General features: G+C 42.7%; 1 protein-coding gene across 7 annotated transcripts; it reads left to right on the forward strand.

Annotated features, from left to right (window-relative positions):
- The first annotated feature begins 591 nt into the window (after nt 1-591).
- On the forward strand, nt 592-22,865 carry LOC139387594 (nucleolar transcription factor 1-like). Of its 7 annotated transcripts, none has more exons than XM_071133947.1 (20): nt 592-752; nt 5,813-5,919; nt 6,241-6,422; nt 6,603-6,686; nt 6,836-6,991; nt 7,217-7,281; nt 7,493-7,613; nt 7,773-7,883; nt 8,190-8,311; nt 8,675-8,816; nt 9,157-9,198; nt 9,320-9,457; nt 9,821-9,982; nt 10,253-10,381; nt 11,385-11,470; nt 17,488-17,677; nt 18,002-18,049; nt 21,279-21,419; nt 22,042-22,134; nt 22,318-22,865. In XM_071133947.1, the coding sequence occupies exons 2-20, from the start codon at nt 5,859-5,861 to the stop codon at nt 22,387-22,389; spliced, it is 2,145 nt and encodes a 714-aa protein (XP_070990048.1). In that variant the 5' UTR covers nt 592-752; nt 5,813-5,858; the 3' UTR covers nt 22,390-22,865. The 7 variants fall into 7 exon arrangements, with proteins under 7 accessions (XP_070990048.1, XP_070990050.1, XP_070990051.1 ...); XM_071133949.1 differs by having other exon boundaries at nt 22,045-22,134; XM_071133950.1 differs by having other exon boundaries at nt 10,253-10,363.
- The last annotated feature ends 491 nt before the right edge of the window (nt 22,866-23,356 follow it).

Here is a 23,356-nt window from a genome sequence, read left to right on the forward strand (position 1 = left end):
GTGTTGGTAGCCTACATGAAAGGCTGGACTGAGGAAAAAGTGAAGTATGTCCATGGTCTAGAGTTGTCATTTCAGAATAGGCATTAGCAAACAAGACCTTGGATATTATCAGGACACCTGCATGCAAATATATGGCTTGCTAGTGCTATAAGGCTATAGGCTCCTTGAACGTTTCATTTATTTTCCCTTGCCTTTCGAATTCGAGCCTTGAATGAAACTTTACATCCATCCTTGGATCTCTCAAGTCCCATTTTGGCTTGTTCTGAGGCCCCGTGTTATTCCGAGGATAGGCTAATCGGTTTAGCAGTCATGGACTCTGGCTAAAATGAAGGGGGTGGCCGATAAATGTCTAGTTAGAATTAAGGATTTTAAATAAGACACTATTGATAATCACTATAAGAATAAAATACAATCATGAATTGTCAACAAATACCGAAATGATTTTAAATTGATAAAATGTGTAAAATAAATGCGTTATTCATTAAAGATATTACAGAACCACAATAAAACAATTTCTTATGAAATACTGCCGCCTTTGTCTCCTTTTTTCTCGCATGTTTTCCCTTGGAGTTCCTCCCCCTGCGGCGTTGGGCGGAGTTTCATACCGAAACAGACGCTTCTTTTGTCGGATCCGTTTCAACCTGACTCCCTGGGGTTTACGGCTGAAAAATAGACACTTAAACAGCCCTAAAATAATTAACACGAATACCTTGATTTTTAGTATCAACGCTGGTTTCTAACTGTCACGAAAGGTGAGTGAAAAGTTGTGTTTTGACGACGTTATAAGCGATTTTCAAGTCGTGTCTCCCCCAGTCTTTGTAACACTCATGGCGGCTCTGCAGTGAGAGCTTTGGGGCAAGAGCAAACAGATGCGCCCGCTCGCGTATCTGTTTTTCAGGAAATCCTCACTTTATAAGCGTTTCTGAAATGTGCACTTACTCATTTTGGTAGCTTATAAAACCACATGGATAGTTAATTGTGCAATCTCCTCCAAATTATACCATTAACACGACTTTTCACAAAATAACGAATTATACTACCAAACTGCACGTGTCCTACACATCCAGGCTGTTAATAAGAAATTAAGTCGACTGAGCGTTTTTTTTATGTAACATTTCGTGGTATAATATAATGTTATTTTCAAAAATGTGTTCGGTAAGAATACTTTTCTTGCCAGCGGAAGCTGCGTTTTGACTCCTGCCGGAATAAGGGCGCCATTACTGGGGTAGGAAGCAGAAAACGGTCGGTGTTCCCAAGACATTTATAAGGCTATGAGTAGCCTTGACTCAAAAATAGAAGTACATTACATTAGCAATGCCACGGCCCCTCGAAATATTTGAATGCAGTATATGATGAGCATTTAATATATTTTCATAGTTTTAGATATTCCCAAAATGTATCGGTAGATGGGAAATGCATGCATGTGGCAAGTTTTTTTGTGTGCAATGTAGGAGGCCTATGTTCTCGAATAAGTTTGGAGGATCTGTTGTGTGTTCCGAAGTTTGACCTTATGAGCGGGCCATAACACTGTAGCCTATACACCGAGAAAGCGGCGCCTCGGTTGAGTGCACAGCTGCGCCACCGATTGGGGGATACGGGCGGGGGTAGTCGCGCACTTTCTGGCAGTTCGATTCAGCCCGCCGCCATGGAATGTTCAAGCTGTTCCAACATTCTATTCTCTAAAACGCTCCCTCCGCCTAGGCTATCTACCAAGGCTAGCCTATATACCAAACCAGTCGCGGTTAGTTAGGCTTTCGGTTAGGGGCCCGATGGAAAATAAGCAGAAAAATGCCAGCCTGGCCGCGGAACTAATCGGTCCCAAGCCCTTGATCATGACTCCGAGGTCATTGGACCTCGGTGTCTTCTGTACGGGAGTTAAGAGCCCTGTAGCTTGGTCTGAACATTTAACACACGCTCGCGGTACAGTTTTGGAAGCATAAGGACCTTATTTTCATATCTGCAACATAAAATAATTCCGCTGCCATTGAAAAATCACACGATGAAACAAAACATTGATCGGTCCTACAATTATATTGTGTGCCACTGCCCTGAAGTAGGCTACGCAATGTTGTTCTCTCATATGATAAAGGTTGGATAGATAGATAGGATGGACTGGGACCGAGGGTCCATGTAACGCTTATTAGTCTAATGATCTAATACACTGATTAAAATATAATAATATAATGTTAGTTTCAATCTCTTAAGTTCTCTATTTTCTGATCCACTTGTTTAAATTGAATAATATAAAACTGTTTTTAATTGACACATTTTCTACACTGTAGAATTGAGATTTTGATATTGTTGTGATAATTTTCTAAATCATCTTTATTCCTTTGAAAATGAATGGTACTGTCACTGACTGTGAAGACATGGAGTTGTGTGCATCAGTTCCTACAGGCTTCCCTTCAAATTCACTACAATGTTATCCTCAATCCCCTGCATATGCCAACACCTTGCATAGAGTCTAACAGCTAGGCCTAGCCAATATGTCTAAATGGATGGTTAATTTACAAATATGCGTAATGACATGGTGTTTTAGTACAATTCCAATGAAGTAGCCCAATAGGCCTAAACATATTATCTTGTGAATGTAGCCTAATGCACGGATTGCGTCGAAGGATTGTGCATCCCGGGCACATTGGCTGCCCCGGAACCCCTGTGATGTGCAGCTTGCATAGTAAAGCCCTGTCTGAGCAATTTTACGGTCCATTATTATAACCTATTGCAGGTCTAGAGTAGACACTAGCCTCTATACGATGAACAAGTAGCTTAAGTTAGCGGTATAGCTGAGAGGAATGCATAGCCTGTAACGGAGACGATGCCCCTGTTTTGGGATAACCTATGCAGCCTTCATTCCTCCCATCCTCGAAGACATCACCGATAGATGTGTGAAAATAGATTTTATGCTAGGCTACCAACCAAGTCATGTCAGATCAGGGATTATTTCTGTAACCTATAATCATTGGTCACCAGTGATCATATATATACACTGCTCAAAAAAATAAAGGGAACACTTAAACAACACAATGTAACTCCAAGTCAATCACACTTCTGTGAAATCAAACTGTCCACTTAGGAAGCAACACTGATTGACAATAAATTTCACATGCTGTTGTGCAAATGGAATAGGCAACATGTGGAAATTATAGGCAATTAGCAAGACACCCCCAATAAAGGAGTGGTTCTGCAGGTGGTGACCACAGACCACTTCTCAGTTCCTATGCTGGCTGGCTGATGTTTTGGTCACTTTTGAATGCTGGCGGTGCTTTCACTCTAGTGGTAGTATGAGACGGAGTCCACAACCCACATAAGGGGCTCAGGTAGTGCAGCTCATCCATGATGGCATATCAATGCGAGCTGTGGCAAGAAGTTTTGCTGTGTCTGTCAGTGTAGTGTCCAGAGCATGGAGGCGCTACCAGGAGACAGGCCAGTACATCAGGAGACGTGGAGGAGGCCGTAGGAGGGCAACAACCCAGCAGCAGGACCGCTACCTCTGCCTTTGTGCAAGGAGGAGCAGGAGGAGCACTGCCAGAGCCCTGCAAAATGACCTCCAGCAGGCCACAAATGTGCATGTGTCTGCTCAAACGGTCAGAAACAGACTCCATGGCGGTGGTATGAGAGCCTGACGTCCACAGGTGGGGGTTGTGCTTACAGCCCAACACCGTGCAGGACGTTTGGCATTTGCCAGAGAACACCAAGATTGGCAAATTTGCCACTGGCACCCTGTGCTCTTCACAGATGAAAGCAGGTTCACACTGAGCACATGTGACAGACGTGACGTTCTGCTGCCTGCAACATCCTCCAGCATGACCGGTTTGGCGGTGGGTCAGTCATGGTGTGGGGTGGCATTTCTTTGGGGGGCCGCACAGCCCTCCATGTGCTCGCCAGAGGTAGCCTGACTGCCATTAGGTACCGAGATGAGATCCTCAGACCCCTTGTGAGACCATATGCTGGTGCGGTTGGCCCTGGGTTCCTCCTAATGCAAGACAATGCTAGACCTCATGTGGCTGGAGTGCGTCAGCAGTTCCTGCAAGAGGAAGGCATTGATGCTATGAACTGGCCCACCCGTTCCCCAGACCTGAATCCAATTGAGCACATCTGGGACATCATGTCTCGCTCCATCCACCAACACCACGTTGCACCACAGACTGTCCAGGAGTTGACGGATGCTTTAGTCCAGGTCTGGGAGGAGATCCCTCAGGAGACCATCCGTCATCTCATCAGGAGCATGCCCAGGCATTGTAGGGAGGTCATACAGGCACGTGGAGGCCACACACACTACTGAGCCTCATTTTGACTTGTTTGAAGGACATTACATCAAAGTTGGATCAGCCTGTAGTGTGGTTTTCCACTTTAATTTTGAGTGTAACTCCAAATCCAGACCTCCATGGGTTGATCAATTTGATTTCCATTGATAATTTCTGTGATTTTGTTGTCAGCACATTCAACTATGTAAAGAAAAAAGTATTTCATAAGAATATTTAATTCATTCAGATCTAAGATGTGTTATTTTAGTGTTCCCTTTATTTTTTTGAGCAGTGTATATAAGCAAAAAAAAGAAACGTTCTCTCACTGTCAACTGCGTTTATTTTCAGCAAACTTGTGAAAATATTTGTGTGAACATAAGATTCAACAACTGAGACATAAACTGAACAAGTTCCACAGACATGTGACTAACAGAAAGGGAATAATGTGTCCCTGAACAAAGGGGGGTCAAAAGTAACAGTCAATGCAGCTGGTGGCCACACCAGATACTAAGTACTGCAGTGCCACAGACACGTTTGCGAATTATCCCTGCTTCACTCCTCACACAGCCGTTGGATAGGTCTGTAATGCTGAAATGCTATAGTCTAATTTATAGTCCCTTGCCCACTGTAGCTTACAGGTAATGGTTACTCAATTGAGTGGGCTGCTGAAGGTATAGTCTGGCTTTGGTGTATAATGGGCTGCAAAATAGTGGTGATGCAAATTTGGAGGGCAGGTCAATATAGGACATTTATTTACTAAATAAACTAAAGTAATTTTTTTTTTTAACAAAGTAGCATTTAACAAGGCTATATACAGGGGTTCTACACTATGACTATGCAAGGTGTTCACCTAGGCTACGCAGTAGAACTTTGCAGCAAATTCGGATGGCAGACTGACAGGGACTCAGTCCCAGGTCTCTTCGCTGTCAGTTACAGTGCAAAGAGTTTCTTCATTTGGTTGTGCTTATAACGCATCATGGTCGTTTTAAGAGTGTATGCCTATAGTCTGAAGTTGCCAGGGGGAAACTTGTGTGCACAGTGACGCCTGTTATACCAAACATTAGGAACACCCCATGGCAACTGTGCATGGCCTATTGGTTAGCCTACTTGTAGTAAAGACGTTTGACCTTCGTCAGCTGAATAATATGCACGACGTGCACCCTCTCCGTGTCAATGTTTTTGAACATATTTAGTCGTGGACATAACCATAGGATAACGTATTAGAACCCGTGGTTGGAACGTCAAAAGTCAGTTCTTGAATTTGAGAAATCTTCTTGTGTAGATCAATATCTTTACGTATTGGAATATCTGCCTACATGTACAAATTACCTCAACTAACCTGTACCCCGCACACTGACTCTGTACCGGTACCCCCTGTAATATAGACTCGTTATTTTGTGTTACTTTTAAATGATTTTTTACTTTAGTTTATTTGGTCAATATTTTCTTAACTCTTCTTGAACTACACTTTTGCTTAAAGGCTTGTAAGTAAGCATTTCACGGCAAGGTCTACACGTATTCGGCACCTGTGACAAATAAAGTTTGCTTTGATTTTGTGGTTCCAGAATCTCTAGGAATCGGGTCAGTTGAGCTGCCCACAGACGCTGCACCATGAACGGCAGCAGCAGTGTGCCCTCTGCCTCCCAGACCATTCAGATAAAAACTGAGCCAGGTAGGCCAAATAATCAAACCACCATTCATCAACCACAAGCTATATAATTTCTTCTAGTAATAGTTTTGTAATTTTGTGTATCCTTCCTTCATGCTTATGTAATTACATGTAGGTGCATGTTTTTATGTTGTAATATTGTGTTGAATTCTGGTTGACTTTGAAAGATCAATGTTTTTGACATTTGCTTAGGTATGTCTGTCAGTTGTTTATCTATTCCAGTGTCAGCTTGAGGTTTATTGTGTCTACTAAAGGGGCCAGTCAAAGCAAATTAAACACATGCCCTTTGATGTTGCTTGATGGTTGTCAGTTTGTCTGTTTTAGTTGTGGATGCATGGAGTAAGGAGGACTGCCTCACTCTTTTGGAGAGGATTCAGAGCTTGTTGCCTGATGGTGATGCCATGAAATACAAAACCACCGAGTCCCACTTTGACTGGGAGAAGGTCTGCTTCGGAGACTTTACTGGTGACATGTGCAAACAGAAGTGGGCGAAGGTGTCTACTGAGGTTAGCCAATCATAATTTCAGCCAATCACAAAAGCAGAAAATCTATTTTCTGTGTGGAGGGAAGAGTGTCACAGAAATTGCAGAAAAAAATGTCTGTCGTCTCTATCTACTGGCAAAATGGCACTATAAAAATGTTTACAACAGAATTTCAGTTTTTTATCTATTTGATACTGTCTTCAGGTGCGGAAGTTTAGGACTATGACAGAGCTCATAGTTGACGTCATTGAGTTTGTGAAGAACCCTTACAAAGGGAAGAAATTGAAGGTAAAGAATCAGATTTTACCTTGTACTCATGACATTCCATTAAATACTAGGGTTATTTGGAGGAGGAGACTTGATCATTCACAATACTGTTGCCAATCTCACGCCTTCTACCATATGAATGGCAATTATTCTGTTTTCCACCCTATTAGACACACCCGGACTTCCCAAAGAAACCACTTACACCGTATTTCCGGTTCTTTATGGAGAAGCGAGCTAAGTATGCCAAGATCCACCCGGAGATGAGCAACCTTGACCTCACCAAGATTCTGTCCAAGAAATACAAGGAGCTCCCAGACAAGAAAAAGGTGATGGTCAACTCTACCCTGCTTTTTCATTATGCCTTTGGGATCATCTTTATTTAATTCAAAGCAGCTCTCGCATCTAAACATGACATCACTGAACTAATTACTTTCTTTTCTTGCTTCAAATTTGATATCTTTCTGTACAGCTACACATCTTCAATTGTAGCAGCTCTGTTAGTTTTTCAGTTAATAGCTAATTCACTGAGGGTTACTCTCTGTTCCCTACAGCAAAAGTACATCACAGAGTTTCAGCGAGAGAAGGAGTCATTTGAGAAGAATATGGCCCGATTCAAGTGAGTGGCATTTTCTGTCTCTTTTAAGCCGGTTAACAAGTTACTTAGTGTTCGGTGGCCAAATTAACTTCCTCTACTGGATAATAACCAACACTTTCCAAAGCTGACTAATTTCCCTTGAAAAAAACCCGCAGGTGATCACCCTGTTTGTTGAAAGGGTATACCACCCATATACAGCTGCCTTAATATCTTTGCTCTTGTTCACGTCCAGAGAGGACCACCCGGAGTTGATAGAGGAGAGAAAGAAGTCGGACCTTCCTGAGAAGCCCAAGACGCCCCAGCAGCTGTGGTACAACCATGAGAAGAAGACCTACATGAAGCTCCACCCTGATGTGAGTGTTTGCAGAGGACCCATCCAGCTAAGTCTGGGATTTTGCTGAATGGAAATGTTGAGTGTTGTGCTTCCATTAATTCACCCTCAAAAGAAAATGTCCCTGTTGGAGTCCTTTGTGGTGAATGGTGAATGCCTTTCCTTTCTCTGGGGTTACCAGGTGAGCCAAAAGGAGCTGAAGGAGGCTCTGAGGAGACAGTGGTCCCAGCTCTCAGACAAGAAGAGACTAAAATGGATCAGCAAGGCCCTGGAGCTGCAGAAAGACTATGCGGTAAGAGGTTAGAGGTGAAGGGTCAAGAGTAAATATTTAATAGTATAGCACCTTGTCAGGACACAACTTGGTAATCCTTTACTACCTTTTCCTGGTAGAGTAAACCAGCACATTTTCTAATTCATCATGTGTGATATACACTGCCTAGAGAGTAACATGCACATTCTAAATAAATAGTATTTAATCCCTTTTAGGAAAGTCACAATCAATTACAATTTCACAGATTAAGTCTTGATGAGGAGAAATTGTCCATAATTTCTCATTGTCAACCAAAAAGTTTGATTGAATCTATGGTTCTCACTACAGGGCAGTATGAAGGTCTACCAAGAGGCCCATCCAGATGCTGAAGAGCACGTCAAGTCCGTCCTCACCAAAGCCGAGCGGCAGCTCAAGGACAAGTTTGACGGCAGGCCAACCAAACCACCGCCGTAAGTTGCTTGATCGGAGTCACATTATTTGAATGAAAGAATAGTGGGCAAGTGGAGAGAGGGTAGAGGAATGTATAGGGGCACAGAAAAGCGACTGAGGTGGCGCTCAAACCCCCTGTCGCCAGGAAATATGTGGTCCAGTGTCGGCAGCGCTACTACTGCCAGACCCCTGTGGTCTTTAGGCAGTTCTGTAAAGACCAAAAGGGATTTTTGCCCTCATTATTTTTTTTAATCCAGAGATTATGGATAGGAGATCCTTTATTTATTTGCAAACAGTAAGTTAGCTCTTGGTTTCTGTGGGGTTTAAAGACCTGTGGTGTAGTTAAATTCTATGGCGCTGAGCTAATGGTTTTCGGTCTTCAGGAACGGTTACTCCCTATACTGTGCCGAGCTGATGGTGAACATGAAGGATGTTCCCAGTACGGAGCGTATGGTGCTGTGCAGTAAGCAGTGGAAGGTGATGACGCAGAAGGAGAAGGACATGTTTCAGAAACGCTGTGAGCAGGTCAGTCTTGTTCAGCTCCGTTCATGAGGAAATGCAATGAAACACCAGTATTTTCTTTTTCATTTCGTAAACAAGTCCTGGACTTGGTCCTCTGCTTCTTTTTAATAGCTGCTTCAAGTATTTTGGCCTCTATTGGTTTCAATTGTTTGTTTTTTGCTGCCATGTCATTCTGCTTCTGGGAAACCTTGCAGAAAATATAGATAAATACCTGTTTATAGCTGTAGAAGTGTTGTGAAGGTTTAAAAGGATTTCTGTCATGATAACAAAGTTGTTTTTTTGTCATTCACAAATCTGAGCAATGCTCTTTCTTTCACCCTGCTGTTGGTGTTTCTGGCTACAGAAAAAGAAGCAGTATGAAATTGACCTACAGAGGTTTCTAGAGGTAGGTAGAACTGAATATAACCATATCTGTAGTACTGTACATATCACACTACTCATGCTTAGCTAACCTGAGTTTTAGAAGTGGAAGTCTATGAAAGCCTCTGTCGGTTCTGTTTCCCCAGAGTCTCCCAGAGGAGGAGAGGGACCGCGTGATGACGGAGGAGAAGCTGGGGGGCTCGCGGCTGGGCATGGGGGCTGCTGGCAGCCCGCATGGAGCCAAGTCCCCCTCCGCCAAGGTGGGTCTCACAAAACTACAACAGGTATGTCACCACCTATCAGCCACTTGGCAAGTTGGGATATAGCTTTCTAAGTTACAGTGAATGCTTTTTTCACCTGGTCAGGCACAAGTAAGGTTTACTAAGCGTTTCATATGTTGGGTCATGGGGATGTTTGAGCTGTTAAGCTACAGTGAGGGTGGATCGTTTACATTTTAAAGCAGTGGATGCTGGTGGAAGGAGCTATAGGAGGACGGGTTTATTGTAATAGAAAAATGGAACAGTTTCAAACACAGTTTGATATCCATTACAATGAGCACGTCCTCCTATTTCTTAAAAGTGTACTAGGTACACAATGTATATGTCACCTGCATTGACGCCAGGTTTGTCTCTATCGCATTCCTTCAGGAGCGCTGTCGCGAAGCTGAGCTGGAGCACTGGGTGCACGCTGGCCTAACGGCGAAAGAGAAGCGTGACGGCAAGAAGAGGACCAAAATCCCTGAGACGCCCAAGACTGCCGAGGAGATGTGGCAACAGAGCGTCATAGGAGACTACCTGGCCAAGTACAGGGTGAGCCCTAGATAAAAACATTTTTTTATAAACTGTAGGTCCATATACATAGTTTTCTATTTGGTTTTAGTGTTTTACATTTATATTAAAGTAGTTTTCTTTTCCAACAACATAACTTTACAACATTTTTTAAACACGGTATACCTTGGTGGGTCAAATCAAATTGGCTCGTGGGCCAGTTGTGGCCCCTGCCGTACTGCATCTAGGGATGCGTTTTAATCCATAGAGTCCTAAGGTTTAAAAATTCTGTGTCCTGTGTCTTGTGGTTAGAGTGACCGCAAGAAGGCCCAGAGTGCCATGGAGTCGGCTTGGAAGGCCATGGAGAAGAAGGAGAAGATCCCGTGGATCAAGAAGGCGGCCGATGACCAGAAGCGTTACGAGGTTCAGTACCGGCCCGTGGTCAGTGACCAGATGTTTGACCGCTGTCTTCTTCGGTTGTGCTGAAGAAATGTCAAAATGTTGGTTGCCCTCCCCCTCCCCACCCCCTGCCCTTTCTCTTTCCTCTCTCTCCACCATCCCTCCAGCCCAGACGGAATGTGGAGTTGGTGGATCCATCCCGTCTGAATGCGTTTGCGTGATCTCAGTTTTTCTCGTTCTTCTTTGTTTCTTCTGCTTTCTGCCATTGTACCAGAGTCTTGACATTTGCGTGTTTGTTTGCTGGATGTCACTGTTTGCACACTGTTGAAGTATGTAATGTGAGGGCCTCCCAAGTGGCACAGTGGTTTAAGGCACTGCATCGCAGTTGCTAGCTGTGTCTCTAGAGATCCTGGTTCGAGTCTGTCGCAGCTGGCTGTGACCTGGAGACTCATGGGGTGGCGCACAATTAGCCCAGCTTCGTCCGGGTTAGGGGAGGGTTTGGCCGGCAGGGATGTCCTTGTCCCATCGCACTCTAGCGACTCCTGTGGCGGGCCGGGCGCGTGCACTCTGACACGGTCGCCAAGTGGACGGTGTTTCCTACGACACTTTGGTGTGGCTGGCTTCCGGGTTAAGCAGGCATTGTGTCAAGAAGCGGTGTGGCTTGGTTGGGTCGTGCTTCTGTGAACGCGTGGCTCTCGACCTTCGCCTCTCCCGAGTCCATACGGGAGTTTCAGCGATGAGACAAGACTGTAACTACCAATTGGATACCATGAAATTGGGGAGAAAAAGGGGTAAAAAATTAAATGTATGTAATGTGTATTTCTATTGATTATCCATTCAACTGTCCCGGTGTGTAATTTTCATGGGCATACCATTAACCCTATTGCTGACCGGGTCAAATACTTTCAAATACTTGATTTAATTTGCCCGATACAATGGAGCCCCCGTATTCCAAGTATTTGACATGTACAGTACACCCAGGTGTGTGTGTGTGTGTGTGTGTGTGGACTGTGCTCGTGGTGTAATGACAGTTCTTCTCCCACAGAGGGAATTGTTGGAGTCTAGAATGCCCCAGTCAGGAGCAGGCCAGAGGAAACCCAAGTTTGAAGGGGAGCCCAAGAAGCCACCAGTGTGAGTATCCACACGCTGACTCTTTTGAGTGTTATTGCTATTACTGGTGTCTTTTTATCATATGGTTTCTTTTCTTGGCTTATCCTGGCCCATGTTCTTTTTCATTTTCTCTGTCTATTTGCTCAGTCCTTTTTCATGTCGTTCAAAACCTTATTCAGGCACTTTGTCTAGAACCTCTTAGATTCACTTGCTTTTGTGTGTTGCTAATTGTTGTTTGTGTAGGTCCCTTGTATGTCCCTTTATCAATTTATATAGTGCCTTCAGAAAGTATTCACACCCCTAGACTTTTTCCACATTTTGGTGTTACAGCCTGAATTTAAAACGTTTTCAGTTTTTGGTCACTGGCTTACACGCAATACTCCATAATGTCAAGATGGAATTATGTTTTTCAAAATGTTTACAGATTTTTTATAAAAAATTAAAAGCTGATATCTTGAGTTAATAAGTTCAGGAGTAACAATATGCTAAATAAGTTGCATGAACTCACTCTGTGTGCAATAATAGTGTTTAACATGATTTTTGAATGACTACTTAATCTCTGTACCCTACACATACAATTATCTGTAAGATCCCTCAGTCGAGCAGTGAAGTTCAAGCACCAATTCAACCACAAAGAACAGGGTTTTCCAATGCCTTGCAAATATGGGCACCTATTAGTAAATGGGTACAATTTTTTTTTAAAGCAGACATTGAATATCCCTTTGAGCATGGTATTTATTTCACTTTAGATGGTGTATCAATTAACTTAGTCAATGCAAAGATACAGGCGTCCTTCCTAACTCAGTTGTCGGAAACCGCTCAGGGATTTCACCATGAGGTCAAAGGCGACTTTAAAACAGTTACAGAGTTGAAGGATGGGTCAACAACATTGTAGTTACTCCACAACACTAACTTAACTGACAGTGAAAAGGAAGCCTGTACAGAACAAACATTCCAAAAAATGCATCCTGTTTATGACAAGGCACTAAAGTAATCATGCAAATGTGGCAAAGTAATTCACTTTTTGTCCTGAATACAACATGTTATGTATTCAGCAAATCTAGTACAAAATATTACTGACTACCATTCTCCATATTTTCAAGCATAGCGGTGGCTGAATTATGTTATGGGTATGCTTGTTACTGGGATGGGAGTTTTTCAGCAAATAAATGGAATGGAGTTAAGCACAGGCCAAATCCTAGAGGAAAACTTGGTTCAGTCTGCTTTCCACAAGACACTGAGATGAATTCACTTTTTAGCAGGACAATAACTTAAAAGGCCAAATCTACACTGGGGTTACGAGTTAGATTTTCAAGCAGATTTTTGTCTAAACTATGGCAAGACTTAAATGGTTGTCCAGCAATGATCAACTACCAATTTGACAGACCTTGACAATTGGGGAAAGGTTGCACAATCCAGGTGTGGAAAGCTCACCCAGAAAGACTTGCGGATTGTAATCGCTGCCAATGTTGATTCTAACGTGTATTGACTCGGGGTATAATATGTAACTAATCAACATATATTAGTGTTCAAATGTTTCTTCCACTTTGACATTACATAGTATTTTGTGTAAATTGTTGACCAAAAATGACAATTAAATCCATTTTAATCCCACTTTGTAACACAACCAAATGTGGAAAAAGTCTAGGGGTGTGAATACTTTCTGAAGGCACTGTAAATATGTATACTGGACAAAAATAAACGCAACATGCGACAATTTCAAAGACTTTATTGAGTGACAGTTCATATAAGGAAATCAGTCAATTGAAATAATAAATGGGGCCTTAATTTATGGATTTCAAATGACTGGGAATACAGATATACAGTGCCTTGCGAAAGTATTCGGCCCCCTTGAACTTTGCGACCTTTTGCCACATTTCAGGCTTCAAACATAAAGATATAAAACTGTATTTTTTTGTGAAGAATCAACAACAAGTGGGACACAATCATGAAGTGGAACGACATTTATTGGATATTTCAAACTTTTTTAACAAATCAAAAACTGAAAAATTGGGCGTGCAAAATTATTCAGCCCCCTTAAGTTAATACTTTGTAGCGCCACCTTTTGCTGCGATTACAGCTGTAAGTCGCTTGGGGTATGTCTCTATCAGTTTTGCACATCGAGAGACTGACATTTTTTCCCATTCCTCCTTGCAAAACAGCTCGAGCTCAGTGAGGTTGGATGGAGAGCATTTGTGAACAGCAGTTTTCAGTTCTTTCCACAGATTCTCGATTGGATTCAGGTCTGGACTTTGACTTGGCCATTCTAACACCTGGATATGTTTATTTTTGAACCATTCCATTGTAGATTTTGCTTTATGTTTTGGATCATTGTCTTGTTGGAAGACAAATCTCCGTCCCAGTCTCAGGTCTTTTGCAGACTCCATCAGGTTTTCTTCCAGAACGGTCCTGTATTTGGCTCCATCCATCTTCCCATCAATTTTAACCATCTTCCCTGTCCCTGCTGAAGAAAAGCAGGCCCAAACCATGATGCTGCCACCACCATGTTTGACAGTGTGTTCAGGGTGATGAGCTGTGTTGCTTTTACGCCAAACATAACGTTTTGCATTGTTGCCAAAAAGTTCAATTTTGGTTTCATCTGACCAGAGCACCTTCTTCCACATGTTTGGTGTGTCTCCCAGGTGGCTTGTGGCAAACTTTAAACAACACTTTTTATGGATATCTTTAAGAAATGGCTTTCTTCTTGCCACTCTTCCATAAAGGCCAGATTTGTGCAATATACGACTGATTGTTGTCCTATGGACAGAGTCTCCCACCTCAGCTGTAGATCTCTGCAGTTCATCCAGAGTGATCATGGGCCTATTGGCTGCATCTCTGATCAGTCTTCTCCTTGTATGAGCTGAAAGTTTAGAGGGACGGCCAGGTCTTGGTAGATTTGCAGTGGTCTGATACTCCTTCCATTTCAATATTATCGCTTGCACAGTGCTCCTTGGGATGTTTAAAGCTTGGGAAATCTTTTTGTATCCAAATCCGGCTTTAAACTTCTTCACAACAGTATCTCGGACCTGCCTGGTGTGTTCCTCTGCGCTTTTAACGGACCTCCGAGACTATCACAGTGCAGGTGCATTTATACGGAGACTTGATTACACACAGGTGGATTGTATTTATCATCATTAATCATTTAGGTCAACATTGGATCATTCAGAGATCCTCACTGAACTTCTGGAGAGAGTTTGCTGCACTGAAAGTAAAGGGGCTGAATAATTTTGCACGCCCAATTTTTCAGTTTTTGATTTGTTAAAAAAGTTTGAAATATCCAATAAATGTAAGGAGGAATGGGAAAAAATGTCAGTCTCTCGATGTGCAAAACTGATAGAGACATACCCCAAGCGACTTACAGCTGTAATCGCAGCAAAAGGTGGCGCTACAAAGTATTAACTTAAGGGGGCTGAATAATTTTGCACGCCCAATTTTTCAGTTTTTGATTTGTTAAAAAAGTTTGAAATATCCAATAAATGTCGTTCCACTTCATGATTGTGTCCCACTTGTTGTTGATTCTTCACAAAAAAATACAGTTTTATATCTTTGTTTGAAGCCTGAAATGTGGCAAAAGGTCGCACAGTTCAAGGGGGCCGAATACTTTCGCAAGGCACTGTACATCTGTTGGTCACAGATACCTTAAATATTTTTTTATCCAGTCAGTATCTGGAGTGACCAACATTTGCCTCATGCAGTGCGAAACATCTCCTTCGCATAGAGTTGAACAGGCTGTTGATTGTGGCCTGTGGAATGTTGTCCCACTACTCTTCAATGGCTATGCGAAGTTGCTGGATATTGGCGGGAACTGGAACACACTGTCGATCCAGAGCATCCCAAACATGCTCAATGTGTGACATGTCTGGTGGGTATGCAGGCCATGGAAGAACTGGGATATTTTCAGCTTCCAGGAATTGTGTACTGATCCTTGTGACAAGGGGCCATTTATTATCATGCTGTAACATGAGGTGATGGCGGCGGATGAATGGCACGACAATGGGCCTCAGGATCTCGTCATGGTATCTCTGTGCATTGAAATTGCCATTGATAAAAATGCAATTGTGTTTGTTGTCTGTAGCTTATGCCTGCCCTTACCATAACCCCGCCGCCACCATGGGGCACCGCTCGCCCACACAACGCCATACTGTACACGTAATCTGCGGTTGAGAGGCCGGTTGAACGCATTTCCAAATTATGTAAAATTATGTTGGAGGTGGCTTGAATTAATATGAAATTCTCTGGCAATAGTTCTGGTGGACATTCCTGCAGTCCAATTGCGCACACACACAAACTTGAGAAAACTGATCATTTTAGAGTGGCTTTTTATTGTCTTATATTTGCTTATTTATTTTTATCCCCTGTCCCCGCAGGAGGCCTTTTGCCTTTTGGTAGCCCGTCATTGTAAATAAGAATTGACTTGCCTAGTTAAATAAAATACCATTTTTTAGAGAAATAAGCTTTTTGTGCATATGGAACATTTCTGGGATCTTTAATTTTAGCTCATGAAACATGGGACATGTTGCGTTTTTATATTTTTGTTCAGTGTATTTAGATGGACCTATGCCATTCCTTTGCTTATGGATTGCAGTTTGTATCAGGGATGCGACAAATGGACAACGTTTAAACTGCAACATGTAACTTTTTGGGCGACCTGACCAGATTCACACTTCTCATTGAAAGCAAGTCCAAAAAGCGGTAAATCTGTTCTATGTGCGCCATTTCTAAGCTTCCCGTTCAGAAAGTTTTTAGTTTTGATGTCTTTTACTTTTGGTTTTGTACACCAGCTTCAAACAGCTAAAAATACAATATTTTTGGTTATGGAAAATATATTTCAGTGGTTTAGATGGAACAATTATTCTCTACACTATACTTGCTTGTTTTGTTACATAAACTGACATTTTATCCTGAAGACAACCGTTAATTCACGTTGACTTCTTTCCATTTCATTTCATGTATGTGCATTAGCGACTCGCAACAGAGTAAACAGCCAAGTGATCACAGTTCTTCTCCCTACATTCTCTTTTCCCTCCATTTACGTCTCTCACTCAATTTCGATTCGACCATTACTTATACACACACGAATGCTGCGCGCCTCCCATGAGAAATTACTGCCTATAAAAACGTATCTATCTAACTGATGGGATACACAAACAACTGTACAGGAGCAACATTCCTTGCCAAACCACAACGGCTTTACCATAAATTCAAAATGGACTGGTTGATTAAAGTAGGGAAATATGATGCCGTTTAGAATAATACATTAGTCTTGTTTATTTTAAGATGTTTTGCAAACTGCTATAGTGTGCCATTTTTAGAATAGGTTACAACCCCCCATAACTTTAGACAGGATCCAGACTGAAATATGCACAAAAAAAAACTTGTTTTGATGGAGGCAAATTGTGTATTCATTATTCTAGGGGCCAAGTTTGTTTCATGTTTAACAAAATTCTGCCCACTAAGTTTAAACTCACAAATGAAACACAGGGCAAAATAAAACAAGCACCAAATGTGGGTATCTACTGGTTAAAAGGGGAATAATTGTTGCTTTCTAATGCTGCTAGCTGTATGTCTCAACTCCCACTATAAAAAGAATAAACACCCTGTTGAAATGGGAGTAATGGTGAACAAGGATATTGCTGAGAGAGACGCACCTGTTTCAGTAGCGCAGGTTGCGGCTCAAATGGGCTTGGCAGTCCTTTAATTTGGCCGCATATCAACTGCAATCATTTCTGTAATCAGCGCTTTGTTAAAGATGTGTGTAGTGCTTTGTATCTGTGGCAAATAATTTGAAAGATGCTGCATATCCCCACTAATATTACAGCTATGTTGCGTTAGGTAGGCCTATTTTGTTAAATATTTCCCTTTAGGATGAGGAGAGGGACCTGTTAGTGGTCGTTTTGTGATAACTGCACTGTGATTTAAAAAATGTTAAGTATTACATTTCATTTAAACGTTCACACCCTTTAGTTTATATTGACTGATCTGTGGGTGTAATTAATCTTGAATTAAACCATTCTCCCTGTCGCTCTCTTTCTCTGCAGGAGCGGCTACCAGATGTTCTCCCAGGAGCTGCTGACCAACGGCGAGCTAAACCACTTCAGCCTGAAGGAGCGCATGGTGGAGATCGGCAAGCGCTGGCACAAACTCAGCCAGAGCCACAAGGACAAGTACAAGAAGCTGGTGGAGGAGCTGCAGATTGAGTACAAGGCCGAGCTGGAGGCCTGGGTCAAGGTAAGGGAGGGTAATCTTTGGGTCAAATAATGACTATTTGTTAGGCAACTTTCTGAACAGTGGACACCGAAGGTCGCCTTGCCTGAAAATAATCAAATAAGCATTAAAATATCAAACTGAACGAGACAGATTGCGTAAGGCGACATTGATACACGACGCAAACTTATAACCTGTGTTGTATTCTTCTAAAATCATTAAACAGTTGAAATGATAGATCAAATGTTAACATCAGAGCCTTTGGAAGAAATCCGTTTTAACAGAATTTATTTTGTCATTTCTTCCCCCTTACTATTTTTCCCTCTTTCTTTCTCTTTTCCCCTTCAGTCTCTCTCTCCCCAGGAGCGAGCTGTTTATAAAGAGTTCTCCACCACAGTGAGTTGCACTCTCTCAAATATGTTCTTGACATCCCACTCAACCCTCATTCAAGATAGCACTTCATATACAATGCCCCAAACATTTTTTGAACTGTTTATTCATCCGTTATTTTACCAGGTAAGTTGACTGAGAACACGTTCTCATTTACAGTAACAACCTGGGGAATAGTTACAGGGGAGAGGAGGGGGATGAATGAGTCAATTGTAAACTGGGGATGATTAGGTGACCGCCAGGACACCGGGGGTTAACACCTCTACTCTTACGATAAGTGCCATGGGATCTTTAATGACCTCAGTCAGGACACCTGTTTATGTCCCATCCGAAAGATGGCACCCTACACAGGGCGGTGTCCCCAATCACTGCCCTGGGGCATTGGGATATTTTTTAGACCAGAGGAAAGAGTGCCTCCTACTGGCCCTCCAACACCACTTCCAGCAGCATCTGCTCTCCCATCCAGGGACTGACCAGGAGCAGTAGTATGCAGGGTGGTATGCTGCTGGCAAACATACATTCATGCTATAACCCTTCAAATTGTATTTGTCACATATGCCGAACACAACAGGTGAAATGCTTACATACAAGCCCAACAATGCAGTTACGAAAAATGTGTTAAAATCCCGTTAGCGGGATCATTTGTCAACATCCGCTGAATTGCAGAGCGCCAAATTCTAATTAAATTACTAAAAATATTAATGTTCATGAAATCACAAGTGCAATATAGCAAAACACAGCTTAGCTTGTTGTTAATCCACCTGGCGTGTCAGATTTCAAAAAAGCTTTACAGCAAAAGCTATCCAAGCGTTTGTTAGGACATCTCTCTTAGCAGACAAAACATTACAAACAGCTAGCAGCAAAGTAGATTGGTCATGAAAGTCAAAGCAATAAAATGAATCGCTTACCTTTGATGATCTTCGGATGTTTGCACTCACGAGACTCCCAGTTACACAATAAATGTTCCTTTTGTTCCATAAAGATTATTTTTATATCCAAAATACCTCCATTTGGTTGGCGCGTTTTGTTCAGAAATCCACAGGCTCGAGCGGTCACGACGGTGCAGACGAAAATTCCAAATAGTATCCGTAAAGTTCGTAGAAACATGACAAACATTTTTTATAATCAATCCTCAGGTTGTTTTATTTCAACCGGACCGTAGCTTTTTCAATAGGAGCGAGATAATGTCTGCTCCAAGCTGTTGCGCATGCAAAACTCTGCTGGCACCCAGCCATCCACTGACACGATGTGATCCTTCTTGCTAATTTTTCAGAATAAAAGCCTGAAACTATGTCTAAAGACTGTTCACACCATGTGGAAGCCACAGAGAAAGGAATCTGGTTGATATCCCTTTAAATGGAGGGAAGGCATGCAATGGAACAGAGAGGTTTCAGGAAAAACAGCACTTCCTGGTTGGTTCAGACTATTTTGATAGTTTTGGAAACTTTAGTGTTTTCTATCCTAATCTGACAATTATATGCATATTCTAGATTCTGGCCCTGAGAAATAGGCAGTTTCATTTGGGTACGTTTTTCATCCAAACATCAAAATACTGCCCCCTACACTCAAGAGGTGAAGTAAAATTGTTTAAATAAAAGTAACAAATAATTAAACAGCAGCAGTAAAATAACAATAGTGAGGCTATATACAGGGGGTATATAATATAGAGTCAATGTGTGGGGGCACCGGTTGAGGTAATTGAGGTAATATGTACATGTAGGTAGAGTTAAAGTGACTATGCATAGAGTAGCAGCAGCCTAAAAGAGGATTGGGGGGGGTCAATGCAAATAGTCTGGGTTGCCCTTTGATTAGCTGTTCAGGACTGGGGGATACCTAGTCAGTTGTGAAACTGAATGCCTTTAACTGAAATGCGTCTTATGCATTTAACCCAACCACTCTGAATCAGAGATGTGTGGGGGGCTGTCTTCATCGACACCCACGTCTCCGGCGTCCGGGGAACAGATTTCTACCTTGTTGCTGGATCGAATCCCCGAGCTGACCTTTCGGTTACTGGCCCAACGTTCTAACCACTAGGCCGCCCCAGGAATCTTATGGCTTGGGGGTAGAATCTGTTAAGACGCCTTTTGGACCTAGACTTGGTGCTCCGGTACTGCTTGCTGTGCTTGACAATGTTTAGGGCCTTCCTCTGACACCACCTGGTATAGAGGTCCTGGATGGCAGGAAGCTTGGCCCCAGTGATGTACTGGCCTGTACGTACTACCCTCTGTGGTGCCTTGCGGTCGGAGGCCGAGCAGTTGCCATACCAGGCAGTGATCCAGTGCTCTTGATGGTGCAGCTGTAGAACTTCATACTCCTGCTATAACCCTTATCACTAATGCTATTATACTAACATTGAGTGGCTGCTGCCAACACACTGACACTGACTCAACTCCAGCCACTTTAATAATGGGAATTGATGGGAAATGATGTAAATATATCACTAGCCACTTTAAACAATGCTACCTTATATAATGTTACTTACCCTACATTATTCATCTCATAGGCATACGTATATACTGTACTCTATATCATCGACTGTATCCTTATGTAATACATGTATCACTAGCCACTTTAACTATGCCACTTTGTTTACATACTCATCTCATATGTATATACTGTACTCGATACAATCTACTGTATCTGCCTATGCTGCTCTGTACCATCACTCATTCATATATCCTTATGTACATATTCTTTATCCCCTCACACTGTGTACAAGACAGTAGTTTTGGAATTGTTAGTTAGATTACTTGTTGGTTATTACTGCATTGTCGGAACTAGAAGCACAAGCATTTCGCTACACTCGCATTAACATCTGCTAACCATGTGTATGTGACAAATAAAATTTGATTTGATTTGTATTCCCCATTCATATCCTTCATATTCCATAGCTACTCTTCTCTGTAGCTGGAGTACTAAAAGCTGACACCAAATATATTTGATTTAGATTAGTAAATTAGATTGCCTTGTTCTGTCGTTGTAGCCTGATGTGACTGCAGTAGAGACTATCTGTATGCACAAGCGGGCATCTAACGTTACTGCATTTGAATGGGGGGTAAAAACGTAATCATATTAGCATCTAGCTACTAATCATCATTGCTTTGAGCTTGAACCGTGTTTGTGTGCTGCCCACCCTCCATCTTTGCCACCCTGTTCTCCCTCTTCGTTCTCTCCCTCCACACCTTCCTCCATCTATTCATCCTCCTCCTAATTCTCTCCCCCACCCCGCATGCAGAAACGGCGGAGCACCACCAAGGCACGGGGCACCCAGGGGGCCAAGGTGTGTTTGATGGCGACAGTGAAGGGGAAGGTGGTAGGTGCCAGAGCCTCAGCAGAGGTCGGAGGGGGCAAGCGGGCCATGGCGTACCGGGCCAAGGTAACTCCGCCGCTCTCGCCAGACTGCTTCTCTCTCACACACAGAGAAGCATTAGTCACACTCACTCACTCACACACAAACACTCGGACTTTGAGGCAGCTGCATGGGTGGTGGTCAGACTGTGGTACCCTGTGCTGTGTGTGTGGGCTCCTGCAATTTTAATGGTTTAGGATTAGTTAAAGCAGGAGTTCCCATACTTGATCCAGGGGCCCCCCAGGCGCTAAACAGTATAATTATTTAAATCAGCTGTGTAGTGCTAGGGCAAAAACCAAAACATTCACCCAGGGGGCTCCCAGTACTGAGTTTGGGAAACCCTGAGTTAAAGTAGATCATCAAGACCTGGATTCCTCTGTGGGCTTTAGTCGTCCTTACTGTGATTAAGGCTCAAACAGTCTGCGGCAGTTGGAGTGTGACACTGATTACTCTTACATGCTTTTACGTCAGTATGTTTTTAGTTTGTGTGTTTAACTTGTTATCTTAAGGTGTTTGTGTGCGTGGTATTTGTTATGCTATCATGTTTGTCCTGTAATTGTGTATTCCATGTGCTGTTATAAATGTATATGCTGTGCACCATTCTGTAAACGTGTGAGTTTGCAGTAAAGACCCTTTACCTGCTCTCCAGCAGGATACGTCCGACTCGGACGAGGATGATAAGACGGACTCGTCAGACTCTGATGATGAAGAATCGTCTGGCAGCTCCGACAGCGAAGATGAGGTGAACGGCACTATGCTTTAGTGTAGACTTGGGTCAAATACAAAGTATTTGAGGTGTGCTTAGTTTACCTGAGTTTGCATTTTGAGAGATCTGATTGGACTATTCGATTGATTTAGTTTGCCTAGTACAATCACAGCACTAATAGTAAAATGGATTTGACCCAGATGTTCTACTATCCTCTAGAATGACGACGACCCATCCGAGGGCTCCAGTAGCTCTTCCTCAGAGGACAGCAGTGACTCGGACTCAGATTAGCCACCCCTCCAAATAGGAGGGGCTGTGCGGGACACACCTCCTCGCGAGTCAGGGGCGTCATCAAATCGCTCACACCTTTCTCACAAGGAGAAATGAGACTGGAGAAAGCGAGATGAAATAAAGGGACGAATGGAAAAGTCATGCTCCCCCTGTTGACCTGGAGCACTTTTATTCAACTGGGACGAGATCTTTTACAGGGGCTGTTACGCGTTCAATGCCTTTCTAGGTGTTTATGAACTTGTTGCAACTTTTTTTTTTTTTTAACTTAAGGAAATTTCTAATTAAAGCGGTTGAGGCTTTTTTTATGTTTTTGAACAAGACTGGTTTCTACAGAGTTTTTGACTGGGAGGGGCATATTGAGGAGTTTTTTGTCCTTGGGTCTAACAGTCTGTGCAGAGGGAGGACTGTTGCTGCTTTCCCTCCATTGAAACATCTGGTCAAACCCTCTAAAATAAAATGCACTTTTTTCTTGTGAATTCTTCGTGTGTGATTTCAACCGTTAGTTGATATTTATAGAGCTTTAATGTAAGAAGTATGCTCAGCTCTGTTACTGATGGGGTAGGTTTGCAACCGAAATGGCAGCCTATTCCATATAGTACACTACTTCTAGCCATAACCAAGTGAGCAGGTGGCACTTGAACGTGTGGGAAGCTAGTCTTATTATCCCTGAGCTCTGACACCTAAGGAAATTACATGCATCCACGACTTGACTGGTAATTAAGAGCTTCCGACTTGGGCATGAACGCAGCATTAGACGATCCACAAAGTACAGCTATACTTTTCCCCACTAACCTTGGCTGTAGGCGATTTCCCTAAACAATTTGTAGTACCTGTATGTATTAAGCTTCAGTATGACATTGCAAAAGTCTCCCTTTCTGGGCAAGCTGAGCAAATTCACAAATGTGTGTTACAGATCCATCACTCACTGAAAGCAAGTCTAAGAAGCGGTAGATCTATTTCTATGCTT

Source organism: Oncorhynchus clarkii, chromosome 28 (genome assembly GCF_045791955.1).
Source record: "Oncorhynchus clarkii lewisi isolate Uvic-CL-2024 chromosome 28, UVic_Ocla_1.0, whole genome shotgun sequence".
Taxonomy (NCBI): Eukaryota; Metazoa; Chordata; class Actinopteri; order Salmoniformes; family Salmonidae; genus Oncorhynchus; species Oncorhynchus clarkii.